This window comes from Salmo salar, chromosome 01 (genome assembly GCF_965601325.2).
Source record: "Salmo salar chromosome 01, fSalSal1, whole genome shotgun sequence".
Lineage (NCBI taxonomy): Eukaryota > Metazoa > Chordata > Actinopteri > Salmoniformes > Salmonidae > Salmo > Salmo salar.
The window spans coordinates 23,635,441-23,651,605 of NC_138291.1; the positions used below are offsets into that span (position 1 = coordinate 23,635,441).

Sequence of the window (16,165 nt, forward strand, 5' to 3'; positions counted from 1 at the left end):
GCGAGCTTCAACTGGAAGCAAGTGGAGTGTGCGGAGGAGCGGGGTGACGTGAGAGAACTTGGGAAGGTTGAACACCAAACAAGGGCACTGCGTTCATCCACCTCTGGCCTGCTGGCCCCCCTACCTCTGAGGAAGCACAGTTCCCGCTCAGCCCAGTCAAAACTGTTCGCTGCTCTGACACCCCAATGGTGGAACAAGCTCCCTCACGACGCCAGGACAGCGGAGTCAATCACCACCTTCCGGAGACAGCTGAAACCCCACCTCTTTAAGGAATACCTAGGATAGGATAAAGTAATCCTTCTAACCCCCCCCCCTTAAAAAGATTTAGATGCACTATTGTAAAGTGGTTGTTCCACTGGATATCATAAGGTGAATGCACCAATTTGTAAGTCGCTCTGGATAAGAGCGTCTGCTAAATGACTTAAATGTAAATGTACATTTGTGGGTTCAATTACAGGCTCAAAATGGCCAGAAACAAAGAACTTTCTTCTGAAACTCGTCAGTCTATTCTTGTTCTGAGAAATGAAGGCTATTCCATGCGAGAAATTGGCAAGAAACTGAATATCTCATACAACGCTGTGTACTACTCCCTTTACAATACAGTGCAGACTGGCTCTAACCAGGATAGAAAGAGGAGTGGGTGGCCCTGGTGCACAACTAATCAAGAGGACAAGTACATTAGATTGTCTAGTTTGAGAAACAGACGACTCACAAGTCCTCAACTGGCAGCTTCATTAAATAGTACCCGCCAAACACCAGTCTCAACGTCAACAGTGAAGAGACGACTCCGGGATGCTGGCCTTCTAGGCAGAGTTCCTCTGTCCAGTGTCTGTGTTCTTTTGCCCATCTTAATCTTTTCTTTTTATTGGCCAGTCTGAGATAAGGCTTTATCTTTGTAACTGCCTTAGAAGGCCAGCATCCCGGAGACACCTCTTCACTGTTGACGTTGAGACTGGTGTTTTGCGGGTACTATTTAATGAAGCTGAAGGGCAGGTTTAAGCTACGGACAACGAACACAATTGCGTTTTATCCGATGGCAGTTTGAATGCATAGAGATACCGTGACGAGACCTTGAGGCCCATTGTCATGCCATTCATCCACCGCCATTACCTCATGTTTTAGCAAGATAATGCACGGCCCCATGTCGCAAGGATCTGTACACTATTGGAAGCTGAAAATGTCCCAGTTCTTCCATGGCCTACAATGTCACCCATTGAGCAAGTTTGAGGTGCTCTGGATCAACGTGTACAACAGCGTGTTCCAGTTCCCGGCAATATCCAGCAACTTCACACAGCCATTGAAGAGGAGTAGGACAACATTCCACAGGCCACAATCACCAGCCTGATCAACTCTATGCGAAGGAGATGTATCGCGCTGCATGAGGCAAATGGTGGTCACACCAGATACTGACTTTTTTTTTTATCCACGCCCCTACCTTTTTTTAAGGTATCTGTGTCCAACAGATGCACATCTGTATTCCCAGTCATGTGAAATCCATAGATTAGGGCCTAATGAATTTATTTCATGTGACTGATTTCATTAAATCAACTGTAACTCAGTAAAATCTTTGAAATTGTTGCATGTTACTTTTGTTCATTATAAAACATTTGAATAATAAATAAACATTTTAATATAAAAAAATAGGTTAGTCCCCCAAATGTGGGGGAGTGTAGGTGGGTTAAAAAAACACTAGATGGGGCTATAGCCAAAGGCATCGTTGCTTTGTTGCATTGTCATTTCGATACAAGAGCAGCAAGATTCAATGCACTGTCGCTGGTACATAGCACATGCTTATCGTCCTGTTCTTGTTGTGTTGACATTGGTCCTGCTGATGATGACATTGCTTATGCATTACCTTTACCCCTTTTACCTGTTCTGGACTAGCTAAGGTAAATGTGAGGAATGTTGATGAAGCTGGTGATGTAATATATTGTGCGTAGGTAAGAGTCATCTGGGTTCACGCCAGTGTAGTCTTGCGTTTTCTAGGCCTCTGCTCAGCTGTTAACTGGATCTCTCCAGACCTCTCTCTCTCTGTCGCCTCCTGCCAGCCGGTGGAGGCCACTGTTTTAGCATGTTGTCTCTGCTCACTCCAGCACGGTCCTCCTCTATCTAACCACACCCTGCCCGCCTGCCTGGTTAGCCGGCTGGCTGCTCTGAAAACAGGAGCGGGAATGAGTTGGAAAGAGATTGAAGGGGGAAAAACTGTAAATAAATGAATTAGTTTTTTTCCCTCTGCCGACGGGTTTATATTGCGCCTTGGCAGCACAACAAGCTTATTAGAATGTTTTCCATGTCGTTAAGTAATGTTTGAGCTCCTGCCGTGTATTTGTGATTAATTATGGACTGACGTCTGTCGTGCTCCATTAGTGACATGTTGACCTAGAGCTGGAGAGCTGGAGATGACCGGGGCCGGAGATGACCGTGAGGGAGAGATTGTGGAGGAAGGGGGGCACCCGGGGAATGCGTTGTAGAGAAATGAGGGGGCCGGCCAGGAGGGACAGTGTGGCATTCTCCAGCTTTTGTTGTGCCTAAATATAATATGGGGCCTGGCTGCCAGTGCTGAGCTGGCTGGGTGCTGGAGCGTGTTCAAATTGGCCGGAGAAAGAGTCCTCATGCCACACAATGGAGGGACAGCCCAGCCGCACGCCTGCTTTACATAACAATGTGCCTCTTACTCCATCCCCCTCCCCTCCTTCTTCCTCTATCCACCCTCCCCTGCAGTATCCCTCCACAATCTACTGTTCTTCTCTCTTTAGGCTACTCTGTCCCACTCAAATTCGCCCTATATATTTTCCCCATTTCTTTGTATTTTAATGGTCTGTCTATTCTTGAAATGTTCAACAACAACAAAAATACTCTGATTATACAATATTTAAGCACTGCAAATGTTTGCAAATATAACATGACGGGGTTTTTTCACTAAAAAGGAGGGGCTATGAAGGAGGGTACATCTCCTCCTAGCTGCCAATGTTACTGGTATTGTCCAGTCTGTCTCTCTCTGTCTCTCTGTCTCGCGCGCAGTCTACCGAGTCTGCAGTAGCATTACCTTGGCCTTTGTACAATGGCAGTAATCTATTTAATAAGAGTGCTGTTCAGCCTACTGAAAAGTTGTTGCTTGTGCATTAAATGTGCCTCCTAGGGTTGTGTGAGCCACTCATTAAACATCTCTCTAACACCTGCTCTCCCTGTGCAAAACCATCGCTTTCTTTTTTCCCCTCAATTTATCAGAGAAACAGGGATTGTTTCATCTGTGTAACTGCCGTCTGTGGAGAGAGAGGGAAATGTGACAGTTGAGCTGTGCTGCGGTTCAAAACCCAGCGGTTTAGTTGATGATTAAACCCTCCAAAAGCACCTCTACACCTTGACATAGCCATACAGATGGGCACTAACTATTAACATGCCTCGACTGGGAAAACCCCATTTTACAAACTCCTGATAGCAGTGTCATGATGTCACTAATGACCAGTAAATGGGGAAATATTTCATTCCATGTCAGAAATGTGGGTTGTGTGCCTACCAAACACGGCAGAATTTAAGAAGCCTCCTGTCAGGCTTGTATTAATGCACCTTTTGTTGAACAGAGCAGAGCAGGCCAATCCTAGTGCCAACCCTCAGCCCCACCGCACGCAGCAGTGCTCAAATCTCTACTACCACACACTCCTTTCACTTCCAGCTCCCTCTACTTACAGGCAGAATGGAAATGCTTCCCCTAAAACGCTAACTTCAGGCGATCAGCCGACATTACGCCTCTCAGAGGTCAATTACGGCAGAAATTAGGGTAAAATGGGCCTCCAAACCCAACACTGCCGACACGATATGTTTTGACTGGTTCCTTATTGCCTGTGTGTTTTTATATTCCTCTTTTGTTTCCCCACTCTGTGTCTACAAAGGCTTCATTTGAGGGATTAATGTAGTGGGTGGGTTGGGGAGGGGTTGGAGAGGGGTTGGGGAGGAGTGTGTCGGGTGTTTGCTGAGGGGTACTGGGGTTTAGGACTTAGGGAGACACAAGGCCGCTGTTTGAACCACCTGATTTACACACGTTTACAGCTATCCAAAAGGCAGGTGTTCCTGGCCTGGACCTTGGCTGTGTACACACACACACACACACACACACACACACACACACACACACACACACACACACACACACACACATACAGTTAAGCAAACAACCCCCCCAACCATGTAGTTCTATTACATTCTTATCTCAAGAATTTCAGTTTACTCCTGACATTTAAGGCAATGTGAGGTCATCCACTGCAACCTATTTCAGTTCTTTATTAGACACAGTACTTTATTAATATACCCAACCCAATGCATGTTTTCAGTATACTGTACTTTACTAGCCATCAGGGTAATGAGATGACCGTCGACCATTGTTATTGTGGAGCGGTACGTTCTGCTCACACATACTTAAATCCCTCTTCAATACTTTTTCTAATAGTGTGTGTGTGTGTGTGTGTGTGTGTGTGTGTGTGTGTGTGTGTGTGTGTGTGTGTGTGTGTGTGTGTGTGTGTGGTACTTTTGTTACACCATTCCCCTTCCCTTGTGCTGTGTGATCAACCCATCTGCTGCCTCTTTCTTCCCCTCCCTTTTTCTCCATCCCTCATTCACACTCTCATTTTGTTTTTGTAAGATATGGACTGTGAAATGCTGTGCTCTCCTGAGTGCACTGTTGTTATATTTGTAGCAATTTGGGATGCACTACTATGCTGTCATTCTTTTCCAGAGCTCAGTGTCTGTCCATTCCCCAAAATACACCCATCACAATATCAGAAATACATGCCACCTGCTTACAAAAAATATGGCTCTGTCTTTATTTTACTGCTCATTCAATCCATCCATTGACCTGACCACCATGTCCATCTGTGTGGTGTGTTTGTGTTCCCTCTCAGGACATTCTAAACACAGTGATCCGTTCCTGTTCCCCACGCTTCTTCTACCTGGGCCTGCCTGGCTTCACTATGCTGGTGGGAGACTTCATCACCGCTGCAGCACGCATCCTCAGCCATGACACCTCCGAGGTACACAGACACGCACACAGACACACAGGCAGGCAGGCTTACATCAAATGTGATGCAATATGTATTCAAATGTATTTAGGATCGTTAAACATATTCTGCTATACTTCATTTAGAAGTTCAGATAGGTGTGTTGAATGTACTACACAGTATTCAACTCCATAGAAACAACATATTCAGTGAGTTAAAGGACATAATGCTGCTGCTCCTGGAGGCTTTTCTCCTGGAGACTTTTCTCCTGGAGGCTTTTCCTTCAAGAAAATGTGTCATGCAACATAATCAGAGTTCTGTAGTGACGAGACAATGAATGTGTGTTATTTTCATCTGAAAGGCTCCGAGGATTGACGCACAGACCGTCCTTGGGTCGCTGGTCTGCTTTCCCAACCTCTACTTGCAGATTCCTCTACTGCAGACTGTTCCTGGAACTGATGACATCGTCGTCGGGAATGAGGACATTAAGGTATTCAGAGTTCTTACATTTACTTTGTCCTTTCAGTAAATACTCAGACAGCAAACTAATAAAAACATTGTGTAGGAGATAGAGTTGAAGTATCTTGATGAATAGGATGGTATATGAAGTGGATTGTTCATCATGTATTCTCTGTCCTCTCCTTTCAGGACTATCTGGTCAACATCTTACTGAAGACGGCACGCAATGAACCCTGTGAGGCAGCCAGGTATGAAAGCGATGGGGGTACAGAAGAAAGGTACAGTCGTGTGGAGGGAATGGGACTGATTGGATTCATGTTCACATTTCAAAGAAATAGTATAATGAAATAAAAGATTTGATGAATTTGTGTAATGTAAGAAGAAAATGAAAAGGGGGTAATGCGACTTCAGAGATACAACATGAGTAAGAATGTAATTGGTCCCATAGCATGCATCAGTATTCTCTCACTGGTCTTCTGTGTGTTCTAGGTGTATAGCTGTATGTAGTCTGGGCCTGTGGGTATGTGAGGAACTGATGCAGAATAATATTCACCACCAGGTCAAGGATGCCATCAATGTACTGGGCGTAACACTAAAGGTGAGTGTGTTTATGCATCAGCGTCTATGTGAGTGAGAACGTGCTCAGTGGCGTGACTCCTGGACAGCATGTTTTTGAAAACCTCTGCTCCCCTGTCTATCAGTGGATAGATGCAGAGAGAACCAGTGTTTCCTGAGGGTTTTTGGGAAAAGAGCTTGGGGGCGGTGGTGTAATTTCCAGACCACTCGCGCTCAGTGGATGCAGGCCAATTTAAGCATTTAAGTTTCTTGCTGGTGCAATACCCCTCTAATGGAGCAGTATTCACTGCCCTGCCCAACCTGATGCACACATCCGGCTGGCCCAAAATAAAGGGGATGAGTGGGTGAACGGAGGGAGGGGTGCTTTTCTGAAAGCAGGTGTTGAACTCTCTGGATCTGTCTTTGTATTGGGCCATTTTTGCAATCCTGCATTGTCTGCTCTTGTTACATGTCAATAGGCATTCCGCTAGAAAACAGGGGACATTCTATTTCTGTGCCTTGAATTACAGATCCCCTTTTTTAACAACACAACTGGGCCTGCCAATCGGTCCATAAACTTTAGTTTGAAAGAAAGTTCTTTGCAGAACCAAGACATTTTCATACCTTTTTCTGTTATGCCAGAGGTCCCCATAATAGTTTTATACAATTACTCATCCTACTACGTTGTTGACTTCAGAACACCTTGAACCCTGATCTCTCGTTTGCTGTCCTCTCTCTCGTGCGCGCTCTCAATTAAATTAAATTAAATTCAAGGAGCTTCATTGGCATGGGAAACATCAACTCAGCAAAAAAAGAAACGTCCCTTTTTCAGGACCCTGTCTTTCAAAGATAATTCGTAAAAATCCAAATAACTTCACAGGTCTTCATTGTAAAGGGTTTAGACACTGTTTACCATGCTTGTTCAATGAATCATAAACAATTAATGAACATGCACCTGTGGAACGGTCGTTAAGACACTAACAGTTTGCAGACGGTAGGCAATTAAAGTCCCAGTTATGAAAACTTAGGACACTAAAGAGGTATTTCTACTGACTCTGAAAAACACCAAAAGAAAGATGCCCAGGGTCCCTGCTCATCTGTGTGAACATGCCTTAGGCATGTTGCAAGGAGGCATGAGGACTGCAGATGTGGCCAGGGCAATAAATTGCAATGTCCGTACTGTGAGACGCCTAAGACAGCGCTACAGGGAGACAGGACGGACAGTTGATTGTCCTCGCAGTGGCAGACCACGTGTAACAACACCTGCACAGGATTGGTACATCCGAACATCACACCTGCGGGACAGGTACAGGATGGCAACAACAACTGCCTGGATTACACCAGGAATGCACAATTCCTCCATCAGTGCTCAGACTGTCCACAATAGGCTGAGAGAGGCTGGACTGAGGGCTTGTAGGCCTATTGTAAGGCAGGTCCTCACCAGACATCATCGCAACAACGTCGCCTATGGGGACAAACCCACCATCGCTGGACCAGACAGGACTGGCAAAAAGTGCTCTTCACTGACGAGTCGTGGTTTTGTCTCACCAGGGGTGATGGTCGGATTCGCGTTTATTGTCAAAGGAATGAGCGTTACACCGAGGCCTGTACTCTGGAGTGGGATCAATACTGGGATCAGTACTTAATACTGGGATCAGTACTTAATACTGGGATCAGTACTTAATACCAGACACTGACTGCTGCTTTTGACCCCCCCCCTTTGTTCAGGGATACATTATTCAATTTCTGTTAGTCACATGTCTGTGGAACTTGTTCAATTTATATCTCAGTTGTTGAATCTTATGTTCATACAAATATTTACACATGTTAAGTTTGCTGAAAATAAACGCAGTTGACAGTGAGAGGACATGTATTTTTTTGCTGGGTTTGTTAACATTGCCAAAGCAAGTGAAGTAGATAATATACAAAAGTGAAATAAACAATAAAATGAACAGTAAACATTTCACTCACAAAGTTCCAAAAGAATAAAGACATTACAAATGTTATGTATATATACAGTAATGTAACGATGTGCAAATGGTTAAAGTACAAGAGGGAAAATAGATTAACATAAATATGGGTTGTATTTACAATGGAAGTTTGCCCTTGTAGCAACAGCTCACAAATCTTGCTGCTGTGTTGGCATGCTGTGGTATTTCACCCTGTAGATATGGGAGTTTATCAAAATCGGGTTTGTTTTCTAATTCTTTGTGGACCCATGTAATCTGAGGGAAATAATGTGTCTCTGATATGATTATACATTTGGCAGGAGGTTAGGAAGTGCAGCTCAGTTTCCACCTCATTTTGTGGGCAGTGTGCACATAGCCTGTCTTCTCTTGAGAGCCAGGTCTGCCTACAGCGGCCTTTCTCAATAGCAAGGCTATGCTCATGGCGTCTGTACGTAGTCAAAGCTTTCTTTAAGTTTGGGTCAGTCACTGTGGTCAGGTATTCTGCTACTGTGTACTCTGGTTAGGGCCAAATAGCATTCTAGTTTGCTCTGTTTTTTGTTAATTACTTGACGCATTGAAAATAATTATCTTTTTGTTTTCTCATGATTTGGTTGGGTCTAATTGTGTTGCTGTCCTGGGGCTCTGTGGGGTGTGTTTGTGAACAGAGCCCCAGGACCAGCTTGCTTAGGGGACTCTTCTCCAGGTTCATCTCTCTGTATGTGATGGCTTTGTTATGGAAGGTTTGGGAATCGCTTCCTTTTAGGTGGTTGTAGAATTTAACGGCTCTTTTCTGGATTTTGATCATTACCGGGTCTCTCTCTCTCACTCTCTTGCTCGCTCGTCAGTTTGGGAACAAGGCTGTGGCTCATGTAGCCTGTGACCTGTTCCAGCTCCTCATCTCTCACTGGGAACACCTCCAGAGGCTAGAGCGCTCTCTCCCAAAGAAAATCATTGAGGTAGGATGACACGGCTCCCCCTCAGCTCACCTAAGCATCTCCTTTTATCAGACATGCTATCTTCTTTCACTTGAGAAATATATAGAATCAACATGTCCCCTTATTTTTGTCCCATGCAGATCTTTGTGGCTACTATAGCATTTCTGTTGCCGAGCGCAGAGCACTCAGCAGTGGAGGCTGACAAAAAGGTACGGGGAAATGCTAAAGGACCCTTTTTTCATAGATGTAGCAAGTGCATTTGCACAGGAATCTTGTTCTATCTGGGCCCTATTTGTGTCTTTCCCCTCCTGATTTCTCTCTCCTTTTCTCCAGCTCTCTCTCTTTTTCTCCCTCCAGACCTCCCTCTCTGTCCCTACCTCACTCCCTCCCTCACACCCTCCCTAGCTGTTTTATTGATTATCTTTGCGTACAGTAGGCTTCATTGTGTGTGGAGGGTGCTGGGCTAATGGAAAAGGCCTCTCCTCTCTTTGTATGACTCAGCTAATGGTGTCTCTGCTGCTGTGCCTGCTGGACTGGTGCATGGCCATGCCCCTGAGTATGCTGCTGGAGCCCATCACCATGCCTGTGCTGGAGGACTCCACATCCCACAAGGCCCCTCTGCTCGACTACATCTACAGGGTGGGTAAAAGAGAGAGAATACAGTGTCAAAGTACTTTGTCTTACTTCCACCACAGCCCTATTCAGATGCCCTATTCAACATTTTAAAGTTTAATCTATGCCGCCTTGGAAATTCAGTTTCCAATTTTTGTTTCCAGTTTCCACTGTTATGTGAGAATGCCCACCTAACCACCCCACCTGTTTGCTATTACACATGTAATACTCAAAAACATTCATTTATAACAGGTTTAGTTTTGTTTCTCGTCTTTTTATTTTGACCGATTGGGTGTTTGAACCCTTATTTAGAGATTTAAATGCTGAGGAAGAGGCTGAGCGTCAGGCTAAATGAATGAGGTGTTATTCATTGGAGGTTTGACAGATGCGGTCAAACACAAACCTTTATATGGATGTCACCCCTGATAAGAAATGGTCAAATTATTTAGATGTGTCTTTTAGAGGTTGACCGATGTATGATTTTTTCAACGCCAATACCAATTATTGGAGGACCAAAAAAAAGCCGATACCGATTAATCAGCCGGGTTTTTTTTAATTATTATTATTTTTTTTTTATATATATATTTTCTTTATATATATTATTATTATTTTTTATTTATTTTTATTTTATTATTATAAAAAAATATATGTATATTTTTATTTTTTATTGAATATTTTTTTTATTATAATTTCATATTTTTATTGTAATTTTTTTTATTTTTTTTATAAAATAAATGTTTCGTAATAATGACAGTTACAACAATACTGAATGAACACTTATTTTAACTTAATATAATACATCAATAAAATCAATTTGGCCTCAAATAAATAATGAAACATGTTCAATTTGGTTTAAATAATGCAAAAACAAAGTGTTGGAGAAGAAAGTAAAAGTGCAATATGTGCCATGTAAGAAAGCTAACGTTTAAGTTCCTTGCTCAGAACCTGAACATATGAAAGCTGGTGGTTCCTTTTAACATGAGTCTTCAATGTTCCCAGGTAAGAAGTTTTAGGTTGTAGTTATTATAGGAATTATAGGACTATTTCTCTCTATACGATTTGTATTTCATATACCTTTGACTATTGGATGTTCTTATAGGCACTTTAGTATTGCCAGTGTAACAGTATAGCTTCCGTCCCTCTCCTCGCTCCTACCTGGGCTCGAACCAGGAACACATCGACAACAGCCACTCTCGAAGCAGCGTTACCCATGCAGCGCAAGGGGAACAACTACTCCAAGTCTCAGAGCGAGTGACGTTTGAAACGCTATTAACGCGCACCCCGCTAACTAGCTAGCCATTTCACATCGGTTACACCAGCCTAATGTCGGGGGTTGATAGGCTTAAAGTCATAAACAGCGCAATGCTTGAAGCACAGCGAAGAGCTGCTGGCAAAACGCACAAAAGTGCTGTTTGAATGAATGCTTACGAGCCTGCTGCTGCCTACCATCGCTCAGTCAGACTGCTCTATCAAATATCAAATCATAGACTTAATTATAATATAATAAACACACAGAAATACGAGCCTTAGGTCATTAATATGGTCGAATCCGGAAACTATCATCTCGAAAACAAAACGTTTATTCTTTCAGAATAACCGTTCCGTATTTTATCTAACGGGTGGCATCCCTAAGTCTAAATATTCCTGTTACATTGCACAACCTTCAATGTTATGTCATAATTGCGTACAATTCTGGCAAATTAGTTCGCAACGAGCCAGGCGGCCCAAACTGTTGCATATACCCTGACTCTGCGTGCAATGAACGCAAGAGAAGTGACACAATTTCATCTGGTAAATATTGCCTGATAACCTGGATTTCTTTTAGCTAAATATGCAGGTTTAAAAATATATACTTCTGTGTATTGATTTTAAGAAAGGCATTGATGTTTATGGTTAGGTACAGTCGTGCAACGATTGTGCTTTTTTCGCAAATGCGCTTTTGTTAAATCATCCCCCGTTTGGCGAAGTTGGCTGTCTTTGTTAGGAAGAAATAGTCTTCACACAGTGCGCAATGAGCCAGGCGGCCCAAACTGCTGCATATACCCTGACTCTGTTGCAAGAGGTGACACATTTTCCCTAGTTAAAAGAAATTCATGTTAGCAGGCAATATTAACTAAATATGCAGGTTTAAAAATATATACTTGTGTATTGATTTTAAGTTTTGGTTAGGTACACGTTGGAGCAACGACAGTCCTTTTTCGCGAATGCGCACCGCATCGATTGTATGCAACGCAGGACAGGCTAGATGAAGTAGTAATATAATCAACCATGTGTAGTTAACTAGTGATTATGATTGATTGATTGTTTTTTATAAGATAAGTTTAATGCTAGCTAGCAGCTTACCTTGGCTTCTTACTGCATTCGCATAACAGGCAGGCTCCTCGTGGAGTGCAATGTAAAGCAGGTGGTTAGAGCGTTGGACAACCGTAAGGTTGCAAGATTAAATCCCCGAGCTGACAAGGTAAAAATCTGTCGTTCTGCCCCTGAACAAGGCAGTTAACCCACCGTTCCTAGGCCGTCATTGAAAATAAGAATGTGTTCTTAACTGACTTGCCTAGTTAAATAAAGGTGTAATGAAAACTTGAAATCGGCCCTAATTAATCGGCCATTCCGATTAATCGGTCGACCTCTAGTGTCTTTGTCCTCGTGATAAGCCTGGAACTACAAGCCTGTCTAGATTTTAATAGAATATTTCTTAAAATGAGAGAGACTGCAGCTGCTATCTTGGAATTCAATGTTATTTGTTGTTCTATTGAGCACATCACAGTAAAGTTTATAAAGTTTTTCTTTACTCAGTCTTTTCAGCTAGGCACTAATTTACATAGCAGTAAACCTCACAAAATGAATAAAGCAATTTGTCTTGTTTATGCATACTTTATTCTGCCTCGCTTCTGGATTTGTATCAGATGTTTCCCTTAACAAGTCAGTGAGCAGATTAAACTTAAAAGTGAGCCATTCATACAATGATGAAGAGAGATGGGACATTTCTGCATCTCTGCTGAGGATTTGAACTTTTTGGTGTATTTGTGTCTAACAGCATGAGGCTTCTCTGTGTAAAAGGCATGATTGATCTGGACCTTATTGGTTCACTGGAGCTCCACTCCGGCTCCTCCATCTGCTCTCTGCCTGTCTCAGCAGCTGCACCCTCCCCTCGCTGTGCGTACGCGTGCGTGCGTGAGTGGTCTATTTGCTTGTGTGTATGTTTTTGTGCGTCTGTGAGTGAGTGTGCATATGTGCCTCTGTGCACATCTGCAACTATCCATGTTTGTTCGAGTGTGTGTTACCTTCCTGGAACTGTTGCTATGTGATGTGCAGCCACTTAGTTGTCAAGCAAGCCAAAGATTTTTTTTCTCCTCCACAGAGGAACCACTTTGGGGCTTTGGTGTGGCAGCTGTTTGGTTCTGGCCTTTTCACCATAAACTCTAATCCCCCCCCCCCCATGCCCAGAGGACTGTTAGGCATAATAATCCACATACTGTCTGCATTTCCCCACACAATACTGTTTCAGATGACAGAACCTGCGCCTCTCCTCTGAGCCTCAGCCAAGTGTGTATGTGTGTGTTGAATGGGATTAGCCATTCATTTACATGGACCAGCCTCCACAAAGGGTTTACCAAGTCCACCCACTCAGTGTAAGAGGCCCCACAGTTTGCTATTGTCTGATATGTCAGGCGTAGCTTCCAAGCACTTCTCTGCTTACAGCACACAGGTGTGTGTGTGTGTGTGTGTGTGTGTGTGTGTGTGTGTGTGTGTGTGTGTGTGTGGGGCAACATGAGCAGAGGGATAAAATCTTAATTAAATCAAACAGAGTAAACCTGTCCAATCAGTGTAATCAACTGACCCAGCGGGTCTTATCTAGTCCTGCCAACCCAACGGACTGATGCCGTACCATCTGTTATGCAGATCGATACACTCATCACAGGAGAAATGGATTAGTGGCAATAAAGAGCTTCTCTTCTCTTAGATGGCCGTCTCACCATGACAAACAGACTGTATATTCCTCCTCCATATGTTCCTGAACCATTCGAAGTGCAATAAGCAAAGATTATCTTCCATACTCGCAACCTCTGCGTTCGAGATTACTGTATAATTTTCCTCTTACTTAGTTAGTAACTTACTTAGTTACTTCACCTTTGTTTCAGATACTGTAAGGTCAGTGTTGTTCAGCTATTCACTGGCTCCCGCTGTTGGTCAATGCCACCACTGTTGCATGCTTTAATCTCAGGCAGACTGGGTAGTGTGTCTGTTTGAGTGTGTGATGTACCTCATTTATGAGTCCCATGTGCTCGTTGATGCTGTGCAGCCAGCCACGCAAAGGAACAGTAGCAGTGACTGTATCCAAGGTTACCACCACATGCCACATGCAAGATTACCACATTACCACTGTTTTCCTCTTGTAGTTGCTTTAGGTGTTGACTCCTATCTTCAATCCTGTTCGGTAGGTGCTTCACTGTTGTGTCTCTGGCTCCAACCTGCACACCCAGCAGAGCCACTACCTCCTAAGCCTGTCTGACCTCTCCACTGACTACGACCCCTTCCTCATGCTGGGCCAGGTCAAGAATTCTGAGCCCCCGCCCTCACACACCGCTGCAGACTTTGGAAACCTGCTCACCGTTGCCGAGGGTAAGGAGACCTGAGACCTCACAACTGTCACTGCCCTAACCACTGTCACCAACACAGCAGGAGGCAGGATGGGCAGATTTAGTACCTGCTGTGTAGGAGATTGTTCTAGGGCTGACAGAGAAATTAAAGGAGGGCTGTGTACGTTTGTGTGTTAGAGACGGTGTGTTTGTGTGTTAGAGACTGTGTGTTAGAGACTGTGTGTTTGTGTGTTAGAGACTGTGTGTTTGTGTGTTAGAGACTGTGTGTTTGTGTGTTAGAGACTGTGTGTTAGAGACTGTGTGTTTGTGCGTTAGAGACTGTGTGTTTGTGTGTTAGAGACTGTGTGTTTGTGTGTTAGAGACGGTGTGTTTGTGTGTTAGAGACGGTGTGTTTGTGTGTTAGAGACGGTGTGTTAGAGACTGTGTGTTAGAGACTGTGTGTTTGTGTGTTAGAGACTGTGTGTTTGTGTGTTAGAGACTGTGTGTTTGTGTGTTAGAGACTGTGTGTTTGTGTGTTAGAGACTGTGTGTTTGTGTGTTAGAGACTGTGTGTTTGTGTGTTAGAGACTGTGTGTTTGTGCGTTAGAGACTGTGCGTTAGAGACTGTGCGTTAGAGACTGCGTTAGAGACTGTGTGTTAGAGACTGTGTGTTAGAGACTGTGTGTTAGAGACTGTGTGTTAGAGACTGTGTGTTAGTGTGTTAGAGACTGTGTGTTTGTGTGTTAGAGACTGTGTGTTAGAGACTGTGTGTTTGTGTGTTAGAGACTGTGTGTTTGTGTGTTAGAGACTGTGTGTTTGTGTGTTAGAGACTGTGTGTTAGAGACTGTGTGTTTGTGTGTTAGAGACTGTGTGTTTGTGTGTTAGAGACGGGTGTGTGTTAGAGACTGTGTGTTTGTGTGTTAGAGACTGTGTGTTTGTGTGTTAGAGACTGTGTGTTAGAGACTGTGTGTTAGAGACTGTGTGTTTGTGCGTTAGAGACTGTGTGTTTGTGTGTTAGAGACTGTGTGTTTGTGTGTTAGAGACGGTGTGTTTGTGTGTTAGAGACGGTGTGTTTGTGTGTTAGAGACTGGTGTGTGTAGAGACTGTGTGTTAGAGACTGTGTGTTTGTGTGTTAGAGACTGTGTGTTTGTGTGTTAGAGACTGTGTGTTTGTGTGTTAGAGACTGTGTGTTTGTGTGTTAGAGACTGTGTGTTTGTGTGTTAGAGACTGTGTGTTTGTGTGTTAGAGACTGTGTGTTTGTGCGTTAGAGACTGTGCGTTAGAGACTGTGCGTTAGAGACTGCGTTAGAGACTGTGTGTTAGAGACTGTGTGTTAGAGACTGTGTGTTAGAGACTGTGTGTTAGAGACTGTGTGTTAGTGTGTTAGAGACTGTGTGTTTGTGTGTTAGAGACTGTGTGTTAGAGACTGTGTGTTTGTGTGTTAGAGACTGTGTGTTTGTGTGTTAGAGACTGTGTGTTTGTGTGTTAGAGACTGTGTGTTTGTGCGTTAGAGACTGTGTGTTAGAGACTGTGTTAGAGACTGTGTGTTAGAGACTGTGTGTTAGAGACTGTGTGTTAGAGACTGTGTGTTAGAGACTGTGTGTTAGAGACTGTGTGTTAGAGACTGTGTGTTTGTGTGTTAGAGACTGTGTGTTAGAGACTGTGTGTTAGAGACTGTGTGTTTGTGTGTTAGAGACTGTGTATTTGTGTGTTAGAGACTGTGTGTTTGTGTGTTAGAGACTGTGTGTTTGTGTGTTAGAGACTGTGTGTTTGTGTGTTAGACACTGTGCGTTAGAGACTGTGTGTTTGTGCGTTAGAGACTGTGTGTTTGTGTGTTAGAGACTGTGTGTTAGAGACTGTGTGTTTGTGTGTTAGAGACTGTGTGTTTGTGCGTTAGAGACTGTGTGTTTGTGCGTTAGAGACTGTGTGTTTGTGCGTTAGAGACTGTGTGTTTGCGCGTTAGAGACTGTGCGTTTGCGCGTTAGAGACTGTGCGTTTGCGCGTTAGAGACTGTGCGTTTGCGCGTTAGAGACTGTGCGTTTGTGCGTTAGAGACTGTGCGTTAGAGACTGTGCGTTAGAGACTGT

The 16,165-nt window shown here is 43.7% G+C and overlaps 1 protein-coding gene across 6 annotated transcripts in view; it reads left to right on the plus strand.

Annotated features, from left to right (window-relative positions):
* LOC106577869 (ral GTPase-activating protein subunit alpha-2) overlaps positions 1-16,165 on the plus strand; it is a 215,601-nt gene that overhangs the window by 130,140 nt on the left and 69,296 nt on the right. For all 6 annotated transcript variants that reach the window (XR_006769182.2, XM_014156501.3, XM_014156319.3 and 3 more), the window contains 8 exons: positions 4,896-5,024; positions 5,353-5,481; positions 5,640-5,698; positions 5,940-6,048; positions 8,800-8,910; positions 9,030-9,098; positions 9,391-9,528; positions 13,944-14,124. Coding sequence is in view for 5 of the 6 variants with exons in the window: in XM_014156501.3 (XP_014011976.2) it covers positions 4,896-5,024; positions 5,353-5,481; positions 5,640-5,698; positions 5,940-6,048; positions 8,800-8,910; positions 9,030-9,098; positions 9,391-9,528; positions 13,944-14,124 (925 nt within the window). In the remaining variant the exon portion in view is untranslated. The remainder of the gene's footprint in view (positions 1-4,895; positions 5,025-5,352; positions 5,482-5,639; positions 5,699-5,939; positions 6,049-8,799; positions 8,911-9,029; positions 9,099-9,390; positions 9,529-13,943; positions 14,125-16,165) is intronic.